Source organism: Poecilia reticulata, linkage group LG13 (genome assembly GCF_000633615.1).
Source record: "Poecilia reticulata strain Guanapo linkage group LG13, Guppy_female_1.0+MT, whole genome shotgun sequence".
In the NCBI taxonomy this organism is placed as follows: Eukaryota; Metazoa; Chordata; class Actinopteri; order Cyprinodontiformes; family Poeciliidae; genus Poecilia; species Poecilia reticulata.
Genome location: NC_024343.1, coordinates 10912437 through 10936029, shown reverse-complemented (window position 1 = coordinate 10936029; position 23593 = coordinate 10912437). Strand labels below are relative to the sequence as shown.

At 37.3% G+C, this 23593-nt stretch overlaps 1 protein-coding gene across 4 annotated transcripts; it reads left to right on the top strand.

Annotated features, from left to right (window-relative positions):
• Positions 1-6879: 6879 nt before the first annotated feature.
• Positions 6880-23590, top strand: LOC103474418 (acetylcholinesterase). Of its 4 annotated transcripts, none has more exons than XM_008425348.2 (11): positions 6880-7033; positions 8719-9008; positions 12202-12436; positions 13701-13833; positions 13936-14087; positions 14861-15047; positions 16604-16911; positions 17915-18124; positions 18202-18359; positions 18628-18762; positions 23349-23590. In XM_008425348.2, the coding sequence occupies exons 1-10, from the start codon at positions 7011-7013 to the stop codon at positions 18714-18716; spliced, it is 1785 nt and encodes a 594-aa protein (XP_008423570.1). In that variant the 5' UTR covers positions 6880-7010; the 3' UTR covers positions 18717-18762; positions 23349-23590. The 4 variants fall into 4 exon arrangements, with proteins under 4 accessions (XP_008423570.1, XP_008423569.1, XP_008423571.1 ...); XM_008425347.2 differs by lacking the exon at positions 23349-23590 and adding an exon at positions 20724-21114; XM_008425349.2 differs by lacking the exon at positions 23349-23590 and adding an exon at positions 19222-20185.
• Positions 23591-23593: the final 3 nt, after the last annotated feature.

Sequence of the window (23593 nt, the reverse complement as noted above, 5' to 3'; positions counted from 1 at the left end):
CGTTACTGTGTAAACACAGATCGTAATCAGAACGTTATTGTGTAAACGATACAACAAAAACGGAACAAAAGTGCCGTTTTTGTTGGATCGTTGTCGTGTAAATGCCCCCTAAGACTGCATTCACACTGCAGCCTGAAGTGAGCCAATTCTGATTCTTTTTTACGTAATGCGACCTGTATCTGATCTTTTTATGACAGTCTGAACAACACAGGTCAGATTCTTTTTGAATGTGACCCAGGCCACTTGGATACACTTATCCGATTCAAATGGGACCTAACGTTCAGGTCACATTCATCTGACCTAGACGTCATTGATACTTGACAAATCTCACTGTTCTGCATCCGGGAAGAAACAAGACAACCATGGCAACCATGGGAACCATGGCGGACGACAATACGGAGACCAGGCAGAGGAGAGAAAGCGAGGTTTCTGACTTAATAAGAATTTGGGGGGATAGGTCTATAAAGGCCAAACTGGAGGGGTCTTTTTCGAACCAGGCGGCTTTTGCTAGCATTTCCCAAGAAATGACATGCTGACGCACGTGGGTATAAATTTTCCTGGCTCCAATGCCAAAGAAAAATAAGGAATCTCCAGGCCAAATATAAGGAGGCCATAAGACTCAAACAAACGAATCGGCCGTGGATGTGGCACCTGTCTGTTTTACAAAGAGTTGGACCGCATTTTAGGAGACAAGCCCAGCATTCAACCTTCGGAACTGAGAGTTATAAATCTTCTCAAGTTGTCTTTCTTTCTTTTTTTATATATCTGTGACTAAAAAAGTAGGAGTCTGGTTTGAAGTAAACCTCTCCTAACTCAAATTANTATCTGTGACTAAAAAAGTAGGAGTCTGGTTTGAAGTAAACCTCTCCTAACTCAAATTAAAATTAAATGAGGATCATATAAGTCTTCCAAAAATCGTTTTGGTTCTGTAATGATGCTTGTATCATTACAGAATATTTTACTGTTCTTTGAGCACGGTACTGAGACTCAATGGTACAGAATTAATTGCTAGCAAATTTGACTTTTAAATCTGTACTTGTATGTAAGTGGTGTCTGAAAACCACTAGTGTCTTGCTGTTTTTTCCTTTAAGTATGCAAATTCATAGGCTGATTTATTGTGATGGTATTTTGAAGTGAACAACTGAAATGCAGGACAAAGGCTTGTAGCCAGGCATCATGAATACCAAATCAAGCTGATTAATATTGAAAACTGACACTTGCCAAACATTCTCAAATGTTTGTGAATGTTTGGCAAATCTCAACCAGGTTGACAAACACGAACACTGACAGCATGGTCAGAGGTTGTACCAGGAGCAGCAGTATCTGGGAAAGTACACAACCAGAAAATCTGAATGACTCCAACCAAGGTGTAGGAGAACTGAGAGGTGTTATCAGAAAAAAGACCAGGTCAAAAATGCAGTATGTGACTCTTACAAAAGTATGTGGTTGTCCTTTTTTTTTTCTTCATATTTATCAAAACTGTCAACATGTCAAGACAGTATGGTATCAGACAAACAATCTGTGAAATAATCGTGCTCCTCCACCTCCTCCTAGTGTTACTATTGGAGTCTAGAAAAACGTACCGGTCCTGGTCAAAAACAACCAATCAGAGCCAAGAGGAAGGTCTTACCACTGCCAGTCAACGTCCCGTATCCTGCTCAGTGTGCTAATGGTGGAAAACCATTAGCGCACTTATCATTACAGAAAAAACATTTATCCGATATCATCAATTGCTATGCTAATTAGCCTTTGCATTGGTGGCAGGCTATGTTGTGGTCAACACAACATAGCTAAAGAGCAAGTGAGCACGAGAGTGACTGACAGCACTAAAACTCTCCTCCTGGTTCTGATTGGTTGCTTCTGACTGAGAGATGTTTGTCTGCAGTTATTACAGGGAAGAGTATGAGAAGGCAGAGGACCTCAATTTTTTCCCACAGATTATCTGTATTATACTGCCTCATCATAGTGATGATTTTAACAAATATGTAAAAACATATATTTTTATTAAAAGTTACATACTGCAGATTAAATCATTCTGCCCCTAAACCAATGAATAATCTGGATTAATCTGGGGTTGAAGTAGTCAAATAGTTGGTACTAAATTATCAAATGAGCTTAATGCTTAATGTTTCCCAATGAAACAAAAAACAAATGCAGCCTGTAAATAGCTTCAGGCAGTTTATACCAAACAGGTATAACTGGAGAAAAAAATAATTGTAGCATAAGCATGCTATGCTAAAATAGCATGCTTATGCTATGGAATTGATTTTTCCAAGGAAAATCAATTCTTCTATGTAACATATTACCCAGGTATGTTTCTCACTGTTTTCATCGCTGAAAGAGTTTTTCTCCGTCTCTTAGTCTTTTCCTTCCTCTTTCCTATATTTTATATATTTTTACCTGAGACTATGTTTCCTGTCCTCTGTGTTGCATCTCGTTTTTCACTGGCACATGTCACAAGTGACTCATTCAGGACTACACATAACACTGTCAGCATTTCTTAGGATAAATAAGGAAACCAGTGTGGATACCAAAACGTATTTTCCTGACTAAGCACTAAACTCCACATGACGAGCTTTGACTCCAACATTTCCCATGAGATTCCTTGCATATTGCTTACATAGACGTGGCAGACAACTTTTTATCCACAAACAGCCAATTAGCGGTGTTATGGCATAAAGCAATGTTTTGGAGTCTTGTTCAGAGTAAAAAAAAAAAAAAAAAGAAGAGAAGAGAAGAGAAGAGAAAAAAAGCTGTGCTAAAAACACGTTCATGTATATGTAATGTTTCTTAGAAAAATAACGGATTGAAATGCTTGTGTCAGCAAAAAATAAAGCACAGTTAAGAGTATGCTTTATTTGAGTAAACGTTCTCTTGTGCAAAAGCTATGAAATGTTTTGTAGACAAGTAAATATTCATAACCATCCACTGAAAGCTGTAACAACCTCTGGCCCATCGACCCTGAAAAGAATAAACAAATTAATCTGTATGGTTAATATGTGTAAAATGAACAATCCTATGTTCATCAGATTCACCCTATTTCAATGCATTATTAACATGCTTGTTCAAGATCACAATTTTTTAAAAATAAAGAAATTCATAAGGACTTCCAACAGGGAGCGGTAGAGAATGGATGGCCAAAATTAGCGTTCATAAATCGGATTAACCTTGAGCTAGACGCCGCTTACGCTGTGGAGCTCCAGTATCTAACTTGAAGCTAACTTCACTGTGGTATAACGCATGCGCGATCTGATCTCCAAATTATGCCCCGCCTCTTCCGTGACACCTCTCACACTTACAAAAACTGTCCTTCACACATACAAAACTGAGTCTCTCACATACAAAATAATGAGTCTATATTTTGTTAGCTTATATGTGCAATCTTAGTCTTGTGACTAAGGCAAAAAAAATTGTTTGCGTGTGTGATATTTTAGTAGTGTATGTGCACAATTTTAGTATTTTGTGTGTGCGTGTAGGAGATGTTAGTACAGTGTATGTGGGAGAAAGATAAAATGTGTGTGCGTGTGCGACATGTTAGTGGTGTGTATGCGCAAGTTTGGGATTTTGTGTATGCATGTGGGATAAAATGTGTGTGCGTGTGTGACATTTTAGTAGTGTGTATGCGCAATTTGAGTATTTTTTGAGTGTGCGTGAGTCTTTCGTAGTGTGTGAGAGACAAAACATAGATTTTGTCCTAAATGGGGCAGCTGGTAGAGCTGTTGCCTTGCAGCAAGAAGGTCCTGGGTTTGATTCCAGCCCAGGGTCTTTCTGCATGGAGTTTGCATGTTCTCCCTGTGCATGCGTGGGTTCTCTCCGGTTTCCTCCCACAGTCCAAAAACATGGCTGTCAGGTTAATTGGTCTCTCCAAATTCTCCCTCGGTGTGAGTTTACAGTGTGCATTTGTCCTTTCTGTCTGTCTCTGTGTTGCCCTGTAACAAGACTGGTGACCTGTCCAGGGTGTATCCCGCCTCTTGCCTGAAACGTTAGCTGGAGATGGGCATCAGCAACCCTCCCGACCCCACTAAGAGACAAGGGTGTACAGAAAATGGATGGATGGATGGCAGGAGAGATGGAATTTAGAAGAAAGGAAGGCATTTACATAAAATACAGAAGGACGTAATCATAAGAAATAATAGTATAATAAATAGGAGAGAGGAAATATGGATTAACAGGTTGAGGATTGGGCATACCAGTTTAAATAGTGGTTTAAAAATAATAGGGAAACATCCATTAGGTGATTGTTCTTATTGCAGAGAAATAGAAGGATTAATTTAATATAACATTTTTCTTTTCTAAGTTGCTTGCTTTATGATTAATGCATGTGTCTGAACATCTGTGCGCAGAGTCCCACTCTCTTGCATTCTCCCCTCCCTTCCCAAAGAGATTGTGAACATCCAGTAACCTGAACTGTCACACACTCAAAGTTCACAGATATTTGAAGATTATAGAAGATGCAGAAATCGCAACACACTTGTGGCTTGATCAGTTCTTTGTCGGCTGCTCGCCTGTCACAAGCAGCGCTCATGCCACTCACCGCATTCAGCTCCTGACCACCTTGCACGTGGCTCGGAGACTGTGAAAGTGATCTACTTGATTCAAAGCATAAGATACTCTAACCCTAGTAGTTTATATATAAGCGAATAGTGTATGTTGTGAGTCAAGTGATATTTTGCTGACAAAGTACATTCCACATGACAAACACATAAAAACAGCACACAAAATAAGATCCCATAAAATCAGATAATGAAAGACGCGAATATAGTTGAATAACAAGGAGGATAAAATCAAGTAAAAGCACCGTTGTTAAAACTGTTAGTTCTTGAATGAATAGTAATGGGTACCTGTTCCTTTCCTCTTTTCTCTCAGAATTCTCCGGAGCAGTTGTGACTACAGTCCAGAAGATTGCTGTATACCAGTGTGCGAGTTTGTGCATTAATGGGAATGATTTATTTAATATAAATCATCTTTGAGAACCCTCTGAGTGTTAAAAAGCATTAGGTCTTTCCATTTCATTAATCAAATATTTGGATGCGTGGCAAACATGGACTGAACGGATTTGTTTACTTTTTCTGCTGTCCTTGCTAAGGCCCCGTTTACACGACAACGATTTCGGGGGAAAACGGAAGGGTATTGTTGCGTTTGTAGTTTGCATTTACACRAAACCACCGAATGTTTTCTCTAACAACGGCACAGATTGAAAACGGGTTCCAGAGTGCGATGTTTCTGAAACGTATCGTTTTCCGTTGTCGTGTAAACCTAGAAAACGGATCTTTTCTTCCAGAGAATCCCCAGCTCATGCATAGTATGACGTAAAACATAGCTGCTTCCTACAATCCACAGAAGAAGAAACTACTCACAATGCTGGTGTTACTGTTTCCCCATCAGATAAGCTTCCCTCAGCATCTCTTCACCGCTCCGCACCGCCCAGATGGCAAAATACACGGCTGCTTGTTCAGCGCTCTTATCTAGAGAACTACGGACCAGGACCAGCCCGGCTCCAGACCAGTTTAACAGGAGGGGCATCGACTTATTTTGGGGGGCAAAATGAATCTACGTTGCTGAACATAGACAACAACATCAGTAGCCTACAGGCTACTTGTTAACAAGCTTAACATGCTGTATTGATATTAGCTAGTCATCTTTTAGCTATCATCACCTGCATCCAACAGCTTTACTCAACTCAGTCGGTTAGTTCGGGGAAAAAACTAACTGTGCAGTTATTTACGTTTTGCTGGGTTGCTGCCATGATTCTAACACACACCTATGCAGCAGCAGCAGCAGCAGCAGCAGCAGGTCTCCTTCGCTGCCTCACAGGTGTAAACCCAGCGCAAGCGTCTCAGCTTTCATGTTGCGCTTGAAGGCGGCTCGGAAAAACAGGTTACGACTTGTTAGCGACGGATAAAACTGTTTTAACTGCTGAAAAAGGTAACAGAGGACACGGATATGGGACGTGCGGGAACTCCTATTTTATCAAATTGATATAGGAATAACAGACTGTTGACCATTCCAAGGTAAAAACAATAAACAGCTTCCAGTCCGGGGCCGGTACAGACACCGTGAAAGCTCAAACAAGGTGTTTCAGCAAAGTTATCCCACTTTTTCAATCAGACGCACACAATGCGTGTTCTCTCACGGAAATCCACATGCCTTCAAGTACAACTTTTTTTTAAACACATGCGCACTTTCAAAGTTTCAAAGAACGTAGCACCAACTAGGCGCAGCGAGAGCATTACACGTTTTCGATGTGTACCGTTACTGTGTAAACACAGATCGTAATCAGAACGTTATTGTGTAAACGATACAACAAAAACGGAACAAAAGTGCCGTTTTTGTTGGATCGTTGTCATGTAAACGCCCCCTAAGACTACAGACAGACTAAAATTCTTAAACAGTGCAGAAAAAATATGTCATTGTTCACAATTTCTCCCTCTGTTTGCTGAACGGTCCAGTAGAAATTATACTGGTGAAATCCAAGTTAATGGGAGAAAGCCCTGTGCTGTGAAGTGAGATATGATTTGCAGAGGACGGTAATGACAGCTGCTGGCTAGATTTATTTATTTTGTCTCTTTAGATAATAACCCTAACCTCGACCTTTGGATATGAATGATCTGGATTAATCTGGAGTTGAACTTGTCAAATAGTTGATATTAAATTATCCAATTACCTTAAAGCTTAATGTTTGTCAATAAAACAAAAACAAATGCGGCTTGTAAATAGCTTCAAGTAAGTAAGTAACTTATGGTTACTTACATTATTCAAACATTCGTAAGAGTCAGCATTCCAAAGTAGTTAGTAGTAGGCCATATTTGCAACACCTCTGTTATTCCCTTCCGTGCTTACGTCACCGTGCTTTCTGATTGGCTTACTTGTCAAAAAGCTGCATTCTCGTTTGCTGTAGGGGGACGCCACACAATCCAAAATGTTGTCGGAAAGGAAAAATCTGGACCAAAAATCCTGCCGTGTGGACTAGGATTAAAGGTGCTGGAGTTCTGCTTGGGTTGCTACATAAAATGGACTTGGCTGGGGTTGCCAGGTAATGGCGTAGTTTTCCTTAATTGCAACTATCTGGAGATTTTTGAAAACTTAAACCTGGGGGTGTTTTTTTTCAAGCGCTTGGGTTGTTTTTAGAAGCAGTTGAGAATGGAAGAATGGAAGTGGAACGTGCAAAATGTATATTTTGCACACACCTTTAAACTCAGTTAGAATGATTTTTATTTTAACCAGGTCTGGTTGTAATTTGTGCTATAATTTGCTTCTGTTTAATCTGATTAATTTGGGTATATGTGAGGATGAATTGAGTGTGTTTGTCACATAAAGTAGACGACATTAGTTAAATTAGCACTGTAAAGTAAACTGAAATGATAAAATTTTTATCATTTACTTTTTAAAAAAAAATAATAATTATTTAAAGTTACGACCAAAAATGCTTCTATTAATAGTTGCTCTTTGCGTGTTGGCTGCAGCTGTTGAAGTCATATTATGGGTGGGACAGCGGGGTAGGCACTAGGCTAAGGGTGTAAACGTCTTCCTCATCCCATTAAGGCTGTGTCCCGACTCAGTCCACACAAATACATTTGACTGATTGACAAGGTAAGACATGACTAAAACTTGGTGTGTGACCAAAAATTACACAAGTAATTTTTGGTCACGCACCAAAAATTATATGTGTTTTTTTCTTTTTTCTTCTTTTCTAAGTTGCCTGCCTTTATAATCAATGCATGCGTCTGAACATCTGTGCGCAGAGTCCCACTCTCTTGCATTCTCCCCTCCCTTCCCAAAGAGCTTGTGCACATCCAGTAACCTGAACTGTCACGCACTCAAAGTTCACCGATATTTGAAGATTATAGACGATGCAGAAATCGCAACACACTTGCGGCTTGATCAGTTCTTTGTCGGCTGCTCGCCTGTCACAAGCAGCGCTCATGCCACTCACCGCATTCAGCGCCTGACCACCTTGCACGTGGCTCGCAGACTGTGAAAGTGATACTTGATTTGAAACTATGCGATTATGTTAGCTTTGCTCAAAAATAATGTGTGCGGTGTGTTCCAGAATCAGCGTGTGGTGGGAAATTATTACAAGTTAACATCTGCTGATCATGTTATATGAAGTACTTGTGAACTCTCACCAAAAAGAACCTGTTTGGCCAACACGCACAAGGTTGGAAATTGTTTTGCTGCAGCTGCATCTCGCCCATGTTTTGGATTCCTTACCTTGGTATAAAACTCATGTGTTGTCTCTGCCTGGGAGAGCTTTTCACCCAGAACTCCTTCATTATAGATTGTCCTACAAGCTCTCTGTGTTGTTGTGCACAATATATGAATGAACCTGATTGAGTGATTTCACCTGACAGTGCTTGGTAATGTTATTTTTTCCACAACAAGCATAATATATTCTAACTCTATTAGTTTCTATTTAAAGTGAATAGCGTATGTTGTGAGTCAAGTGATGTTTTATTTTTTTATTTTTGACAAATTTCACATGACAAACAGAGACTTAATGTGCCAAGAAGAAAAATATAAAATATAAATAAATAAAAACAACTAGATATAGAGAGATATGGATATTTAAACAACACACCCATTAAATCAGACAATGAAAGAAGTGGATATAGTTGAATAGCAAGGAGGATAAAATCAAGTAACATCACCACTTATTAAAACTGTTAGTTCTTGAATGAATAATAATGGCTATCTGTTCCTTTGCTTTGTCCTTCTCAGAAATCCCATGGCAGACTTTCAGCCTTTGCTTCTGCTGCTTCTCATCCTAACTGCATCATTTGCCAATGAAAATGAACCTATAATCACCACCAAATATGGAAAAGTTCGAGGGAATGTTTTAAATGTGCTAGATGGTCAAATTCAAGCATTTCGTGGAATTCCGTATGCAAAGACGCCTTCTGAATATCGAAGATTCAGCCCTCCAGAGCCAATGGATAAATGGAACGATGTGAGAAATACCCAAACTTTACCAAATTCCTGCTACCAGTTGCGAGATGACATGTTTCCAGGTATGATTCAGTGCTACACAAATCAAGATATTTAAAATAAGTTTATTTCACCTACATATTGTTCATCATTAAAAAACTTGTCATATTATGATGAAAGCTCTGTCCTTTGCATTGACTAAATTTAGGAGAATAAAACAAAAGTAAAAATCAACAAAAAGATGATCTGCTATTGTTGCAAGGTGGATGTGGGGGATATTTGTAAAACTGAGGTAGCAAAACTGAAATGGCCAGATAAGAATGCAGCAGTTCAACCCACTGCATTTTTCATTTCTGATGACTTAATTAATCACCTGCCTTGATGGTTGCTGCTACATTCTCATTTCCCCTCTCAATGTAACAAAACTAGGAAGAAATCATTGTATTTTATTTGTCCTCTGCATGCTAAATATTATTTATTTTTTCAAATTAAAACGTACATTTTAGGAAATCCCTATTCTGGTTCAATATTGCTCACTACCTATGTTTATGTTATTTGTTGCTGATGATCTTATGCTGAACAAATTGATTTAATATTGGTATGTTGAGTAATGTCCGTCATTTGGGCCATTTTCTCTCATCGTTTATCGATTCACCTAAATTTAACACTTATGGGTCATTAGGACACATCACATTCACTAATGTCAATTTTGTTGAATAATTAATTTTATCACAGTGTGATAAAGAGTTGTAGGACACTGAAAAATTGCTGGCTAATGTTATTAGCAAGATAAATGCGGGTAACCATGGCAATCAGTGAGCGTTTAAAGGCTGGCCAACCTTTGCTCCAGTCAAGCATCCGCTGTGTTTACAAACAAATAATCCCTCTATAGGAACTTCTTGATCTCTTTGTAAACACTGGACTAGGTAGTCTGTCCTATAGAAGTTTGCATTAAAATATTATCCAAACAAGAAATTGTCATCAGGGGGATTTAGTGGAGTGGCCTAATCTGAAGTGGTTTCTTGTATTTGTCTTAACACAGTGACTGTCCAAATAGAAAATATTTTGCATAAGCAATACTTTTATTTTAGTTTTTTTATTATTTCAACAAATCGAGCATATCATATGGACTCTTTGGTTACCATTCATATTATCCTTCCCTTCAGTTTGTCATCAGTTTCCACCTGCGGCCACAGACAGAGAGGTTTACTAAAGTCCTGTGTACCTTAAACTTCCAAATAAATTATGTTCAGCTGTAGTCACAGCAGCATCACTGACTGACTTACACAGTAAAATGCGAGTGTTGAATTAACACCCAGTGTGTATATCTGTCCAATGGACAAAGTGTGTATAAGTGTCACACATATACACACTCGCATTTTACTGTGTATAAGCTTAAGGATCCCTTTAATACTAATTAGAAGACACACTTTTATTGAACGTATTCCTATCTGGTCAAACTGTCTTCATTCTTTTCTAAAGGTTCCACCATTTTTGTCCTGGACTGTTTATTAGTTTATTATTTAAAATGATTTAGTTGAACTTTATTTGAAAAGCAATGTCTGATCTTTGTTGGTTAATTTTCAATTGATGTTTATTTTTCATTATCTTTTTAATTGTTATTGTAATTTTCAAGTTATTGAAATGACTGTTGAGGGGTACTCTGCCATGGACCGAGGGCTGCCAACAATGTTGTCACTTGTGCGTGAGCTAAAGATAGAAATGTTCCTGCTCTCAACATGTTTTTATGTTAGGCAGCATTGGCCATATTACTGAATGTCTAACTTTTTATTCTTTCAGTCATTATTTATGGGGACGTTTTTGTCATGAAAACTTTGAGCACAAAACTAATTACCGCAAGAATTAACATAAAACAAAAAGAGAGGTAAAGCTTTCAACACTTGTAATGGCACAGGTTGATTGTGTATAGCTAGTGTAGGAAAATTAATTTAAAAAGAAAAGCACTGCAAATGACTTTTTATTCAGAAATACTTTATTCATCCCAAACAGAAATTAAATTATTGTTTTTTCAGCATAATAATATGTATTATGTTTATTTTGGTACAAAATAATATTTAAATTAGGCACAAATCATTTCATTAATCACAACAGTTTGATACCTGATTAAAATCTATTTATAATTTGAGGTCTATGAGTTTTTAAGTACTTTTTTGGCATAGCAACAATAATTTTTCGACTGATGATCATATTATGTAGGAGTTTAGATTGTCATGTCTCTATCCTTGTTTTTTGTTTGTCTATTGTTGGTGGGGAGGTTTTCCACTAATGTATGCTTATATGAATCTGAATGAATGTTGTTGAACCTTTATTTAATAAATTAGTAAGATACGGATACAACATTTACCAATCATGCTGCTTATTCATGAAATGTGCTGACTAAAATTTCAATCTGGAGAGACTCAGACAGAGAAAGAAACCGATTAAAGAAAGTTTAATGACAAATGAACAATAAAGTCTTTTGGCGTTCAGGCCCCGGCGGGGATGTCGAGCTGGAACTTTGATAAGCTCAATAAACATTCCTGATGCTGCATCGGAATGTAATCCCCCCGGGGCCTGTACTGGTGGCGGCGGTCGAAGAAGGATGTGGCCTGAAAGCCAGGAGCAGAAGGTGGAGATGGGGCGGATGTGGGTTGATCGCAGATGGTAAGCGGAGGAGGCTGTGGCCTGGAGGTAAAGCTCGAACGATGATTGGCCAAAGCGAGGCTTGATCCAACGCTGATAGGTCCAGGGTGAAGAGAGGGAGGTGCTGATTGATGAGGCAGGTGAGGCTAAAGAGCCTTCCAGATTGAATTTGCGTAGAAGCTTCATTAGTATCCCATTGAACTTTATAAAGCTATCATAATACTTATCAGCGTTCTACTTAGGCATGATCAGCCCGACACTAAACTAAAAATGTTGGTGCTTAAATAAGTGAAAAAGCAGCTGATGTCCAATGAAGAGCTTTTAAAGACGTTCAGATAATCTACAGGAATTATGTGCAACTCTGAAAACTTGTAAAAAGGTCTCTTCCACCTCATGCCTTGTCCCTGGCTTGTCAATAATCAAGAAATTATGGAGTGACTCATAACTTTGCATAGTATTTGTCATAAATGGTATTTAACTTTAAGATTAAAATAATTAAGAACTAGTTCAGCATATCTAATCTATGAAATGCTTGTGATGAAGGCTAAGGATACACTAAGAGGTTTTATAATCTTGCAGCTGCTCTGGCTGTAACCACTCTTTATTATTAATAACAATGTCATATTGTTGCAGGGTTTGAAGGTTCGGAGATGTGGAATCCAAACACCCCTGTGAGTGAAGACTGCCTGTACTTGAATATTTGGGCCCCTCTGTTCAAGACACCCACACCCAGACCGGAAGATCGTGTTCCTGTATTAGTTTGGATATATGGAGGTGCCTTTATGTCAGGAACGTCCACCCTGGATATCTACCAAGGCCATTTCTTGTGTAAAGCTCAGAACGTTGTTGTGGTATCTATAAATTACAGGTGAGAAAACATTTCAATTGAAACCACTAGTGTACCCAATTCTAGTTCTTGCCACACGGCTTTCTGTATGTTTGGCTGTTTCTGCTCAAAAACATTTAATCAAGTTTTCATTGTTTTCAAAGAAAAAGATTATGTCAACAGAATCAAGTTTTCCACAACTCTTTTCTGACTCATTTGTTCAGACATGAGAGTCATCTGGAACATGGAAGCTAAAAGTGAGAACAAAAGACCAGGATTGGAGAAACGCTGTTACAAAGTCTACAATAGGCATCTCATACATCTGTTTGACTGAACAGGTTATCTCAAATACTGAGAGCCAGTTCAATATTCATCTTGGAAACATTAATATAAACATGTTCATACTCATTGCCTACAGCTAGAAGAAGGCAAATCACAAAAAAATCACAAGATGAACTACCGTATTTTTCGGACTATAAGCCGCGTTGTGGATTTTTCTTCAACCACCAGGGGGCTCTTTAGCAGGAAATGAATCATTGGAAATCAAAATTGTAAATGAAAGAAGAAAGTGCTAATTTTCATTTAGAACAAGCACATGCTAGCAGCAGGCACGACGGACAAATGTCTTCAAACTCACACCCGCTCATCATGGAAACCACGCGAAGAAGTTCAAATGATGCCGCTTTTAAGTTGAGGAGTATCAATCTGGCAGTAAAGGAGGGAAATAGGGCCACTGCACGTAAGCTCAGTGGGAACGAATCCATGGTTCGGCGTTGGAGATGGAGTGCTGCGTCCTTAATAGCAAATTTATTAAGGACACACCCTCTGCTGTGTCCTTGTGGAAAACTGAGAGCAGCGGAGATACCAGCGGCTCATAGCCCGGTGAGGCTTATATACTTTTTTTTTTGTTTGTTTGTTTTTGTTTTATTTTTTTGTAGGTGCGGCTTATAGTAAGGTGCGCTCTATAGTCCGGAAATTACGGTAGTTACTGTTTACATATCTGACTATACTGCCAAAGTCTGCTTATTAAAAAGAGAGTATCAGTTTAATATATCATAATAGTACTATATTCATCAAATCACATTGTACAATTTGAATTGAAAAGTTTTACATATTTTGTCATAATTTTTCTTGTTACTGCTATACTTTCCATAAAGTTCCCTTTACATAGCTTTATCTTCAACAATGATAACAATGGTCAGTTTGAACACAAGGTGGAAGTGACAGCAAAATATGTTAAGTACAGCACTGACATATGTGGAATGCTTTTAGTATTTTTTTTCTTTCTTGTGGTCATGATTTTTAGACTGGGGCCACTTGGATTTCTGGCTATTCCTAACAACAATAACATTCGGGGAAATCAAGGTCTACTGGATCAGCGTTTGGCACTTCAATGGGTGGTCGATAACATTGCTGCATTTGGAGGTGATCCTACTAAGGTAAAATAATATTATCCTTATTTTTCCTAAAATCAGAGAGTAATATTGTACAGACCATGAATGAATTAATGTAAATGCACTGGCATTTACCTTTGTTCCCAGATAACAATTTTTGGGGAGAGTGCTGGGGCAGCATCTGTGGGGTTCCACCTGGTCTCTCCAGGCAGCCAGGGCCTCTTTCAAAGGGCTGTGATGCAGAGCGGCACCCCTAATGCAGCATGGGCCATAGCAACTAAAACTGAGATATATGACAGGTATGTGTGCTTAGTATTCAGCTAGTTCAGCTTGGATATTCTGTAGCTCTAATTCTGGCTGACTTGCATTAATATTATCAAGTAAAATAATTGCTTCTTTTAGTATCATTTAAGTTTAAAGCTAAATGATGAAATTGAACCACTTTATTGTCTAAAATAGCTTGACCCACTTTAAAAAAATTATGGGATACCTCAATTGGACGTAAATATTATTTTTTGCGCTTCCCTGTGCCCATATATTGAATTAATTCAAATATTGAATTAGTATTAACAGCCACTTTGTTCAGATTAGCACTTCACTCTATGCAGTGGAGGATGGTTGATTACAGTGCAGGCCATTTCCATTAATCCTCAAATCCATGCCATGTGCTGCATGACACACGGCATGGACAAATATACATTTAAAAAAAATAAAAAAGAACCTCATCTTAATAAGTGAGAATGTAAACATATTCTAAACTAAATGCAAGAAATGAATATTAATCATGATCTAACTAAATTAACCAAGGACAGACTGATCTAAAGTTCAGTCAAAATAAACAGTAACAAATACTAAACACAGATAACGAATTATCAAAACTATAAATACAGAAAAAACACTAAGACAACCAAAGATCAGGACACCCAGGACTTCTATTTTTCATGTTAGTCTTTGTCCCAATTTTTTTAGTAGTATTTTTAATAAATGTTCAGTATTATTTACTTTACATAGTACTGTTATTCCTCCTTGGTGCTAACTAATTGCTTTATTGAACTTCTTTCCCAACAAACAGATCCTTAAAACTAGCAAAATTACTAGGTTGCCCTGTGGATCATCCTTCTCGTCTGGAGAATTGTTTGCTGAATGCTGATCCTAAAAAGATGTTTCTCAAGCAACATGAAAATCTTATACCGCCTTCAGTTTTGCCCTTTCCATTTGTCCCACATATTGATGGAGACTTCCTACCATCTGACATAGAAGTAAGTCTCTACATGTTTGCATAAGTGATTTCTTTAAATGTTTTACATATTACTTACAATATTTGAATTATATTGAATGCTATGTTAAATTACCATTTGAAAAAAAATTCTTGCTAACCTTATTTCATTTACCACAGACCTCTAATTTTCTCCTCTCTGATGGAATTCCAAACATCCAAAGGGAAATGAAAATCTTTTAACTCCAGTACAAACTTATTTATTTATTTTTTAATATTAATTTTGATTTTGTGGTAAATTCTTTTAGGTTTTCCACCGAATGGCACCGTAAACTTGTGGTCCCAGAAATGTCTTAGTTTGGATATGGACAGACAACATTTTGCTCATGTTAAACTAGTAGTTATGTGGTTATTGCCTGTTAATGTTCTACTCCATTGGTCCCCAAAGTACTGCCTGCGGGCCCGCCTCCACATTTGGTCCGGCCCCCTGAGCAATACCAGAGAGCATTTAGATGTTTTTTTCATGTACTGTATTTTCCGGACTATAAGCCGCTACTTTTTTCCTAAGCTTTGAACCATGTGGCTTATAGCCCGGTGCGGCTTATATGTGGATTTTTCTTCAAACACCAGGGGGCTCTTTAGCAGGAAGTGAATCAATTGAAGTCAAAATTGGAAAGAAAGCGGCCATTAAAACGGAATTAGGTTTTAATAGGGAATTGAAATTTGATGTTGTTGATCAGTTAAATAGCATTGAGGGAAAAAAAAGATTTTTCGTTTTTTTAAATAATACTGGGATTATTATGAGAATTTGAGGTATAGATATAAGGATCCAGTAGATGGCAGTAGTGCAACAATAATGGATGCAAGCTGCTGTTAAAATCTAAAGAAGAACCAGAAGAAGAAAAAGTAGAAGAAGAAGAAGAAAGCGCCCATTTTCATGTAGCACATGCTAGTAGCAGACACGAAGGATCAGCACTTTTACTGTTACAGTTACCGTTCGGAAACTACCGTAATCAGTTCAGTTAAATCTAAACTTGGCAACTTTTCTTTTTCAACCGTAATAAATGTGATATTCAATTGACGTGTTATGACTCAAATTTTGGGTGTCCGCCCTCCTCTGCTGCGTACTGCTGCATCGCTGTGGAAAACCGAGCGGCAGAGATATCTGCGGCTTATAGTCTGGAAAATATGGTATTTATTTCATAAATAGTGTTATTTCCTGGTTTTTTTCTGTGAAGAAGCCAGAGAGGGTTATTTGATTGTGCTTTCTGGAAAACAATAAATTTTTGCATTTAGGCACTCCTGCAATCGTCACACTTTTTCTGTTACAAACTGACTCCGGCCCCCCACCAGAGAAAGGAAAAGTTATGTGGCCCTCACAGGAAAAAGTTTGGGGACCCCGGTTCTACTCACTAGGAAAGTGACATTCATTGTCAATAAACAATGCATTTCAACATAATTTCTAAAACGATCTTAGAGGCCTATGTGTAACTAAAAAGTTTGACTCTGTTAGGTATTGAATACCTAACAATAAGAACATCTTTAATAGAGGATGGGCCCAACATAATTATTTTAATCATGTCTTTTTTTTATCTGCAGACGTTGCTAAACAGCTCTACTCTTCCCAAAAAAGAACTGTTGATCGGCTTGAATAAAGATGAAGGAACCTTCTTTCTTTTTTATGGAATGCCTGGTTTCACTCGCGAGGGTGAAAGTTTCATCACCAGGAATAACTTTATGGATGGTTTACCACTAGTGATAAACTCAAGTGAGATTGTTAAAGAAGCCATTATTTCTCACTACACTGATTTTCGAGATGAATTCAATATGAAGACCAACCGTGATGAAATGGCTAGGGTGGTTGGAGATGTGATGTTTAATTGTCCTGTGGTGAACTTTGCTACTAGGTAAGTTCCATATCTAAGGATAAGTGATAAATGCTGTTATATAGAAAAAACATCCTCTGTTCTAACTTGTGTACATATGTTTGATCAAACACAGTTTAACTTTCTAAAATAAAAAAATACATTATTTTCCCTACACTTCATAATTATGTACTTATTGTATAAGTCCATCACATAAAATGGCATACGGTCATATTCAATAAATCTAAATGTACAATTCATTGAGGCTTGTTTTTCAGATTTGAAAAGCCTTTTGAAAATAACTTTTAAGCAGTTATTAACATACCTTTCTTTACGCCACATTTTTGGATTGAGTGTTTTGTTTAATTGGTCTGATGTAACATTCTAATCCTATGTTATGTCATTTCATGGTCTGTCAGCAAAAATCATCACAATTACCAGAAATAAGGGATTAAAACATCAGTAGTTACTCTAATGTTTCAGTTGATGAATTTTTAACACATTTCAGTAACACTGACTCTTTTGCATATAAGGTTGTGTTTTTTAATGGGACAATTATAAAGAAAAAAAGTTGAAGGAGGTAACAATACATTATGGGAAATTCATGTTTTCTTATCTTTACAAAAATATCTAGAATACAAAAAAAAAACTGTTCTGGTTAGTTACAGTGCAGAACAACTCTAGTTGTCAAACCTTTAATTATTTGATGTTGTCAATGTGTTTCAAGACCAAAAATAAATATTGGATTCTTTAGATGCTGCTTTTAACAAAATCATAATATATATTTACACAGCTACAATAGAGTTCATGATACAAAAAAAGCTAAAATAAAATTAGAGGTGGCTCAATAATTTTAGTATCATGACTTACTTGTGGCTGTAATAGTGAGATGCGGTCCTATTTTAGACAAAAGGGTTTCAAATGTCAGAGTTCTGTTTGGGGCTTCATCTGCACTGAAATAAATATGTCACCTGAACTGTGGCAACAATTCTAAGGAAATGCAAATGTGATGCATTTATTGTCTTTTCTTTTTTTTTTTTTTTAGGTATGCAGAACGTGGTAGTAAGACCTTTTTTTATTTTTTTGACCATGTGTCATCCAAAAATCCCTGGCCAAAATGGGCTGGTGTTATGCATGGCTACGAGATAGAGTTTGTCTTTGGCATGCCTCTGAATCCTGTCTTGAAGTACCAACAGGATGAAGTTGCTTTGGCCAACAAGACTATGCAGCACTATGGTGACTTTGCACGGACTGGGTAGGTTAAACTGATTCTCAGACAGCCATGCAGGGATTGTTAGAAACCTTAAAAACTCTTTTGTTTTACCTTTTCAGAAATCCAAAGTTTAAAGGAGGTGATTGGCCATTGTTTAAAGCTAACACTCCAGTCTACGTAACTTTGAATGATGATAGCAGAGGAGTACAGAAGAACTTTAAAGCTAAAGAGTGTCGTTTGTGGAACAATTTGTTTCCTAAATTACAGAACATGTCAGGTGAGACACACACTAACAAGTCCCTCTACACAGTCTGACACAAATGTACACGTTAGGTTTCATATAAAGCAATCTCTAGTTGGACAGTTTTTGTTAATATCTCGAAAAGAAATGTTTTCCATTTTGAGATTAGCCATTTTGATTTGCTCTAAGTTTTAAACTGAAAAAATTCAGCTCAAAGAGGAAATTAAAGCTTGTAACTGAAACCATTCCATGTGAACGATTATTTAATCCCACACACAATCTCTTTGCTCTTTGTCTTTCACAGATCTCCTGACGCGTTGCAGTTCAAGTGGGATTGTTCAATACAATTGGATGTTCCTTCTTATTTTGTTAGTTATCAGTTTAACCCATTAACTGATCTCCTGCTCTCTGTTTAGTTCACATGTTTAATGTGTAACAGGTGGGTGCTTTTCTTAAATATGTTAAATATTATCAGAACACTGACTGAAGGATATAGGTCGATTCTTGGGGCCCTATAGCCTGTTTTACTTAAGGGTACACTGAAAAACATAGTTTGAAAAAAGGCCCTCTACATTGTGTGTGTGTGCAAAATATATATTTTTTCACTATTTGAATAACTTGCTTCCTATGCTGATTAGGAATAGTTTAAGTCGGTTATCATTAAAACAAGTTTATGCTATGTGCTCTTTACTGCTTTTTTAAAATTTGTTATGAACACACTAGAAGTCACCAGTTCTTGCTTGACCTTTTTACACCTTATTATTAAATACCAATGTGAAAATGGGGAAATAGCAACAGAAAAAGGTCCAGTAGCCTCTTTCTCTTGTTTAAAAGCTACATTTGCAAGACCTAGTTCTAACCTTGTGGTTTGTTTGTTATTGCTATAGCAACTCCATAGCATCTGTCTGCCTAGAAGGCTATCAAGTACAAAGTTCACTGAAGTGTGACATCACATGAGAACTTTTATTATTAAGCCATCAAAAGCTTACAAAACTATTACATCGTCCTTTGGGCTTTCAGATATTGTATCAATGCATAGTAACAGCTTCATGTCAGTTTCTACTATTCAATCTTGAAGCAAACAGGCACAACTCTGGTCATCTGGACTAAAGTCTAACATGAAAACTGACTCAGTGTCCTCAATGTTAGATTCTGAAGAATGTGCTGCCTTCTATTATTGTTATTATTTTAGGTGATATTGTCCATTGAAAAAAAATGTAACTGATTGTCTACTAATCAGTTTTAATATATAGATTAAAACTCCTTATAAAAACATCCAAGAGGGTGAATGCATTTTTCTCTGCACTGTACATCAACAATGACATTCTCGAAGGTTGACAGTTCAGACTGAATATTCTCAGACAGCGGAGGGATATCAGTTCTGTTATTGGTTGCAGAAGCCACCTTTAAGTACCTTTTGACTGAGTTTACATTTGTGTTATGCAGTTTTGGACCCAATGAGTGAAATTATCCAAAATGATTTATATTTGTTTTTTCAGTTGATTTGTGTTGACATGATTTTGGAAAACGTAAATATTAGACTTTGTTGGTGTTAAGTATATGAAAGAAAGATTCACTCTGAATTGCCAAGAAAGTTCTGTGTCATAGAACAATGAACTATTGACTGTTTAAGATCTATGACAATTAAAGCTGGAGAGAAATTATTTTTTTGAGGTAGTCCTTATGTTTGTCTCCATTGCGATGCAAAAAAGTTATCTGTTTGAGGCACCCTTGACTCTTTACTTCAACGGATTTTTTTTCCCCAATATGTGATAAAAATTTTGAATAAGCAGTAAGGATTTAGAAACCACTGTTTGTTATTTTTCTATCCCGGATTTAAATAAAACGAAGCAGCAACTAGGCTAACTTTGCATTAATATGCTTCATTCATCTTTCATTCAAGCTGAAAAGAAAATACAAAGTTATTTTAATCAATTTTACCTTTTGATAGAAAACTTTTGACAATATTGTCTTTTATCTTGCTTTGTAAGTGTGTCTTGGCTTTAATAACTGTCCTTCAATCTTGTGCAAATAATGTTTCTTATTCAACCTCTTGGTTGAGAGGTTTCAATAAGCTGTTTCAATTCTTAGTGTAATTGAGCCAGGCCATCATATAAATTAGGTGTTTATTTCTGTGTGGTTTAGTGTAGCTTTTGAGAAGCACTTGTCACCCTTCTAAAATAAATTGTATACTTTATTTAGGAATGTGATACAATTGTTAGAAACATGAGGAGAGCAGGGCAGTAGATGCAGGTGAATATTTCAGGAAAGCGGGTTTGGAATCTCTTCTCATGGCAGTTTGTGATTCGGGCAAATTTAGTGGTTTGAAAGTAACCAAAATGAAATGCAGTTTTTGCAGAAAGCAACTGGAGTTTAGTTAAAATTTTGTAACTCTCATAGAAAATCTGGAAACTGGTGGAGAGAAGTAGAGCCGATTGGGAAATGACGTGCTGGCGTGACCTGAGGAGTTGGCTCACCCAAGATAAAGCTGCTTCACTAAAAGAAAACAAAACAATCTACAGAATCACTCCAGGGGCCGGAACTATCAGGAGGGATCAGTGGCTTATCAAGCTAACTTGTACTGATACAGACAAGCAAGCATTGTGCATTTGCCTGTGTGGATTGAGAACAATTGTTTAGGATTTGAATTGTTTGCTCAGATGCTCCAGAACAGGCTAGCTTTCAAGACAAGAGGTCAAGACAGATAAATAATGTAGTTGCTTTACCATCCATGTCCTCAGAAAAAGGAATAAATGCAAAAAAAAAAAAAAAAAAAACAGCAGTGAATTCACGTCATCCTGCTTACTCATGATTTCTCCTCCTCAGCGAGTGCAGATTTAGAGACAGAAAGGATTTTCTTCTTGAAGATGAAAACAGGCTCATTAGTCACTTTAGGTCCTTGGATCTGGAACCTGAGTTCAGATGAAAATATTGAACTCACCTTTTCAAAAATGTGGCACACCACAGTTAATCTATATTACCAGAGGTTTGGGGGAATGTCTTCCACCATAACAGTAAACACCTTGAATTGTATCTTTACTTTTAGTATTGTCTGATATTTAAAATACTTTGGTGTTGTGAAACATTTACATGCGGCAAACATACATCAAACAAAAAAGAAAAAGGAAGCAATAGGCGGTCAGAGAGAAAAGCTAAAAATAATTATACATATGAAGTTGATCTTCTGTGAAGTTGTTTCACAATTATCCATTGTTCTTCATTTTCCTTCAGAAAGCAAGTTGCAAATTTATTCTAAAGCCTCCACTTGTGGCATTGCAGTGAGATTCTGTTTATGCATTGTTGGGTATGTACAGATGTGTGACTTTTAGAATGTTTGCGTCTGCGTTACTTTAGAGTAACCTTACCAATATTTATTTTTAGATTTTTGGTACGTGCAATATGTATGTAATCTAAATGAAAATGTGGTAGAAAATTAAAGAGCACAAGAACAACTCTGTGATTTCGAGTGTGGAGTGGAGGCTAAAAATATTGACTAGATATTTTCCCAGTGGTGTTGTTGTCTGTTGAAACTCTGGGCAGCTGCTGTTATGGCTCCCATTCAGCAATATTTACTGTTGGACCACATACAAAATTAGAATTTCCACTTCCTTTTGTGGTTGGTTTGTCAGGACCCAAACATCGTTGTCCAATCGCTGGTTTGCCATTGGAAGGTCTGGGAGGTTACCCAAGCAGCTGGTGTGTTAAAGGCAAAACCAACCAGTGGTTGGAATGTGTTTTTATTCTCCTACCCCATAAATAACGTGTTGCCACACTGCCGCCCTCACAAGCACTTTGGTGCTTCATATACAGTGAAAGGTCAGACTGGGTCTCCCTGATAGTTTGCATGCCAATTTGAAAAGGAAAGGAGTAAGGAGGAGTGGGTTAAGGTAGCCAATATGTGAAAAAGACAGGTGAAAGACATGGAAGTGGCTGCAAAACGTACGCAGAAAAAAAACAAAAAAACCAAGCATGAGGCCAAATTAATAGATAATTTCTTTCACCGGGTAATCAAGCACTGTATGCATGGCTCTACAATCTGTTCCCAGACTTGGCATTTAGTGTTTTTTTTGTTTTTCAATGTGTTTATGACACAGAATATTAAAAACAGCCTTTCAGTAGTGTTACTCCATGCATGCATGAATAATTAATCTTTTCCATCAGTTAAAATAAATCTGCACTAGATGACCAAAAGACACATTTCTTTATATAAAAAATACATTTTAGGAGAAAGCCTGTGTTCAAATTTCAAATTTAGAAGATGTATCTGTATATTCAGACTATACATCTAGTTGTCCTGTTCTGTTTTTTTTTATTAATATGTAGCCTTTTTCTTACTAACTCAAGAAATGTACATATAAAGTGAATCATTTACTTCCTGTCTGTTTAGTGCTTTTCTTAAGTTGATTTTCAAATCGGTTTTGTACTCTAACACTATGAATTCTTTGCAAAAACCATATACAGTTTATCATTATTGCTGTTAAGTTGACAAGTTGTAAATGAGGACGGTGTCAGCTGTGGACTACAATCTGTAAAAGAGGGACAGGGTATTTCCAGTCAGAGCAGAAATGAGCAGAAGGAGGAGAAACAGGAAAGTGGAGCAGGAACCATGAAAATAAAAGGCCCGGTTCAGGTGCCATGTGCAGAATTACTTTACTTATGTTTCTTTCCTTAGGATTATGTTGACCTCTTAAAATCAAAACCTCAGCTTTTTCACATCTAAAAGCATTCTATAAAATTATTAATTTCCGTTCTTGATGTATGGGTCTGTATAGCTTTGAAAGTTGGTTTTTGTTCCCCAATATTGGCTTTATAGGCTGTGTGTATAACTGTCATGGGGACACAATGTCCTCCTGAACCCATTGGATAACATGCAAGCGTTTTCAGGGAAACAGTTAAGGGGTTAATAAACTTTTGTCGACTGTTTGTCATTAAATTCGTACACACACGCACAGTAGTTTCTCATACGACACAGGAAGTTCTGTCATTTTAAAATTGTGATTCCACTTTCGTCTTGTGTGTGATTAGATAAAAGGCCACTCCAAACCAAGCTCCCAGGCTGAATTTCAACCCCTGCCCGCCCCTGGATACCATCCATCTCTCCATTTTCTCTCTCCTATGGGCAAAGGGAGAGAGGCAGTGGACAGATCTCCAATTCATTACAGAGCAACACAGAGACAAACAGAGACAACACTGTTTCTGAGTTTCCAAGCTGTTCTCTCCCACTTGAGCTACATGCAGCACATAAACTACAGACTCATGTTTTTCCAGAT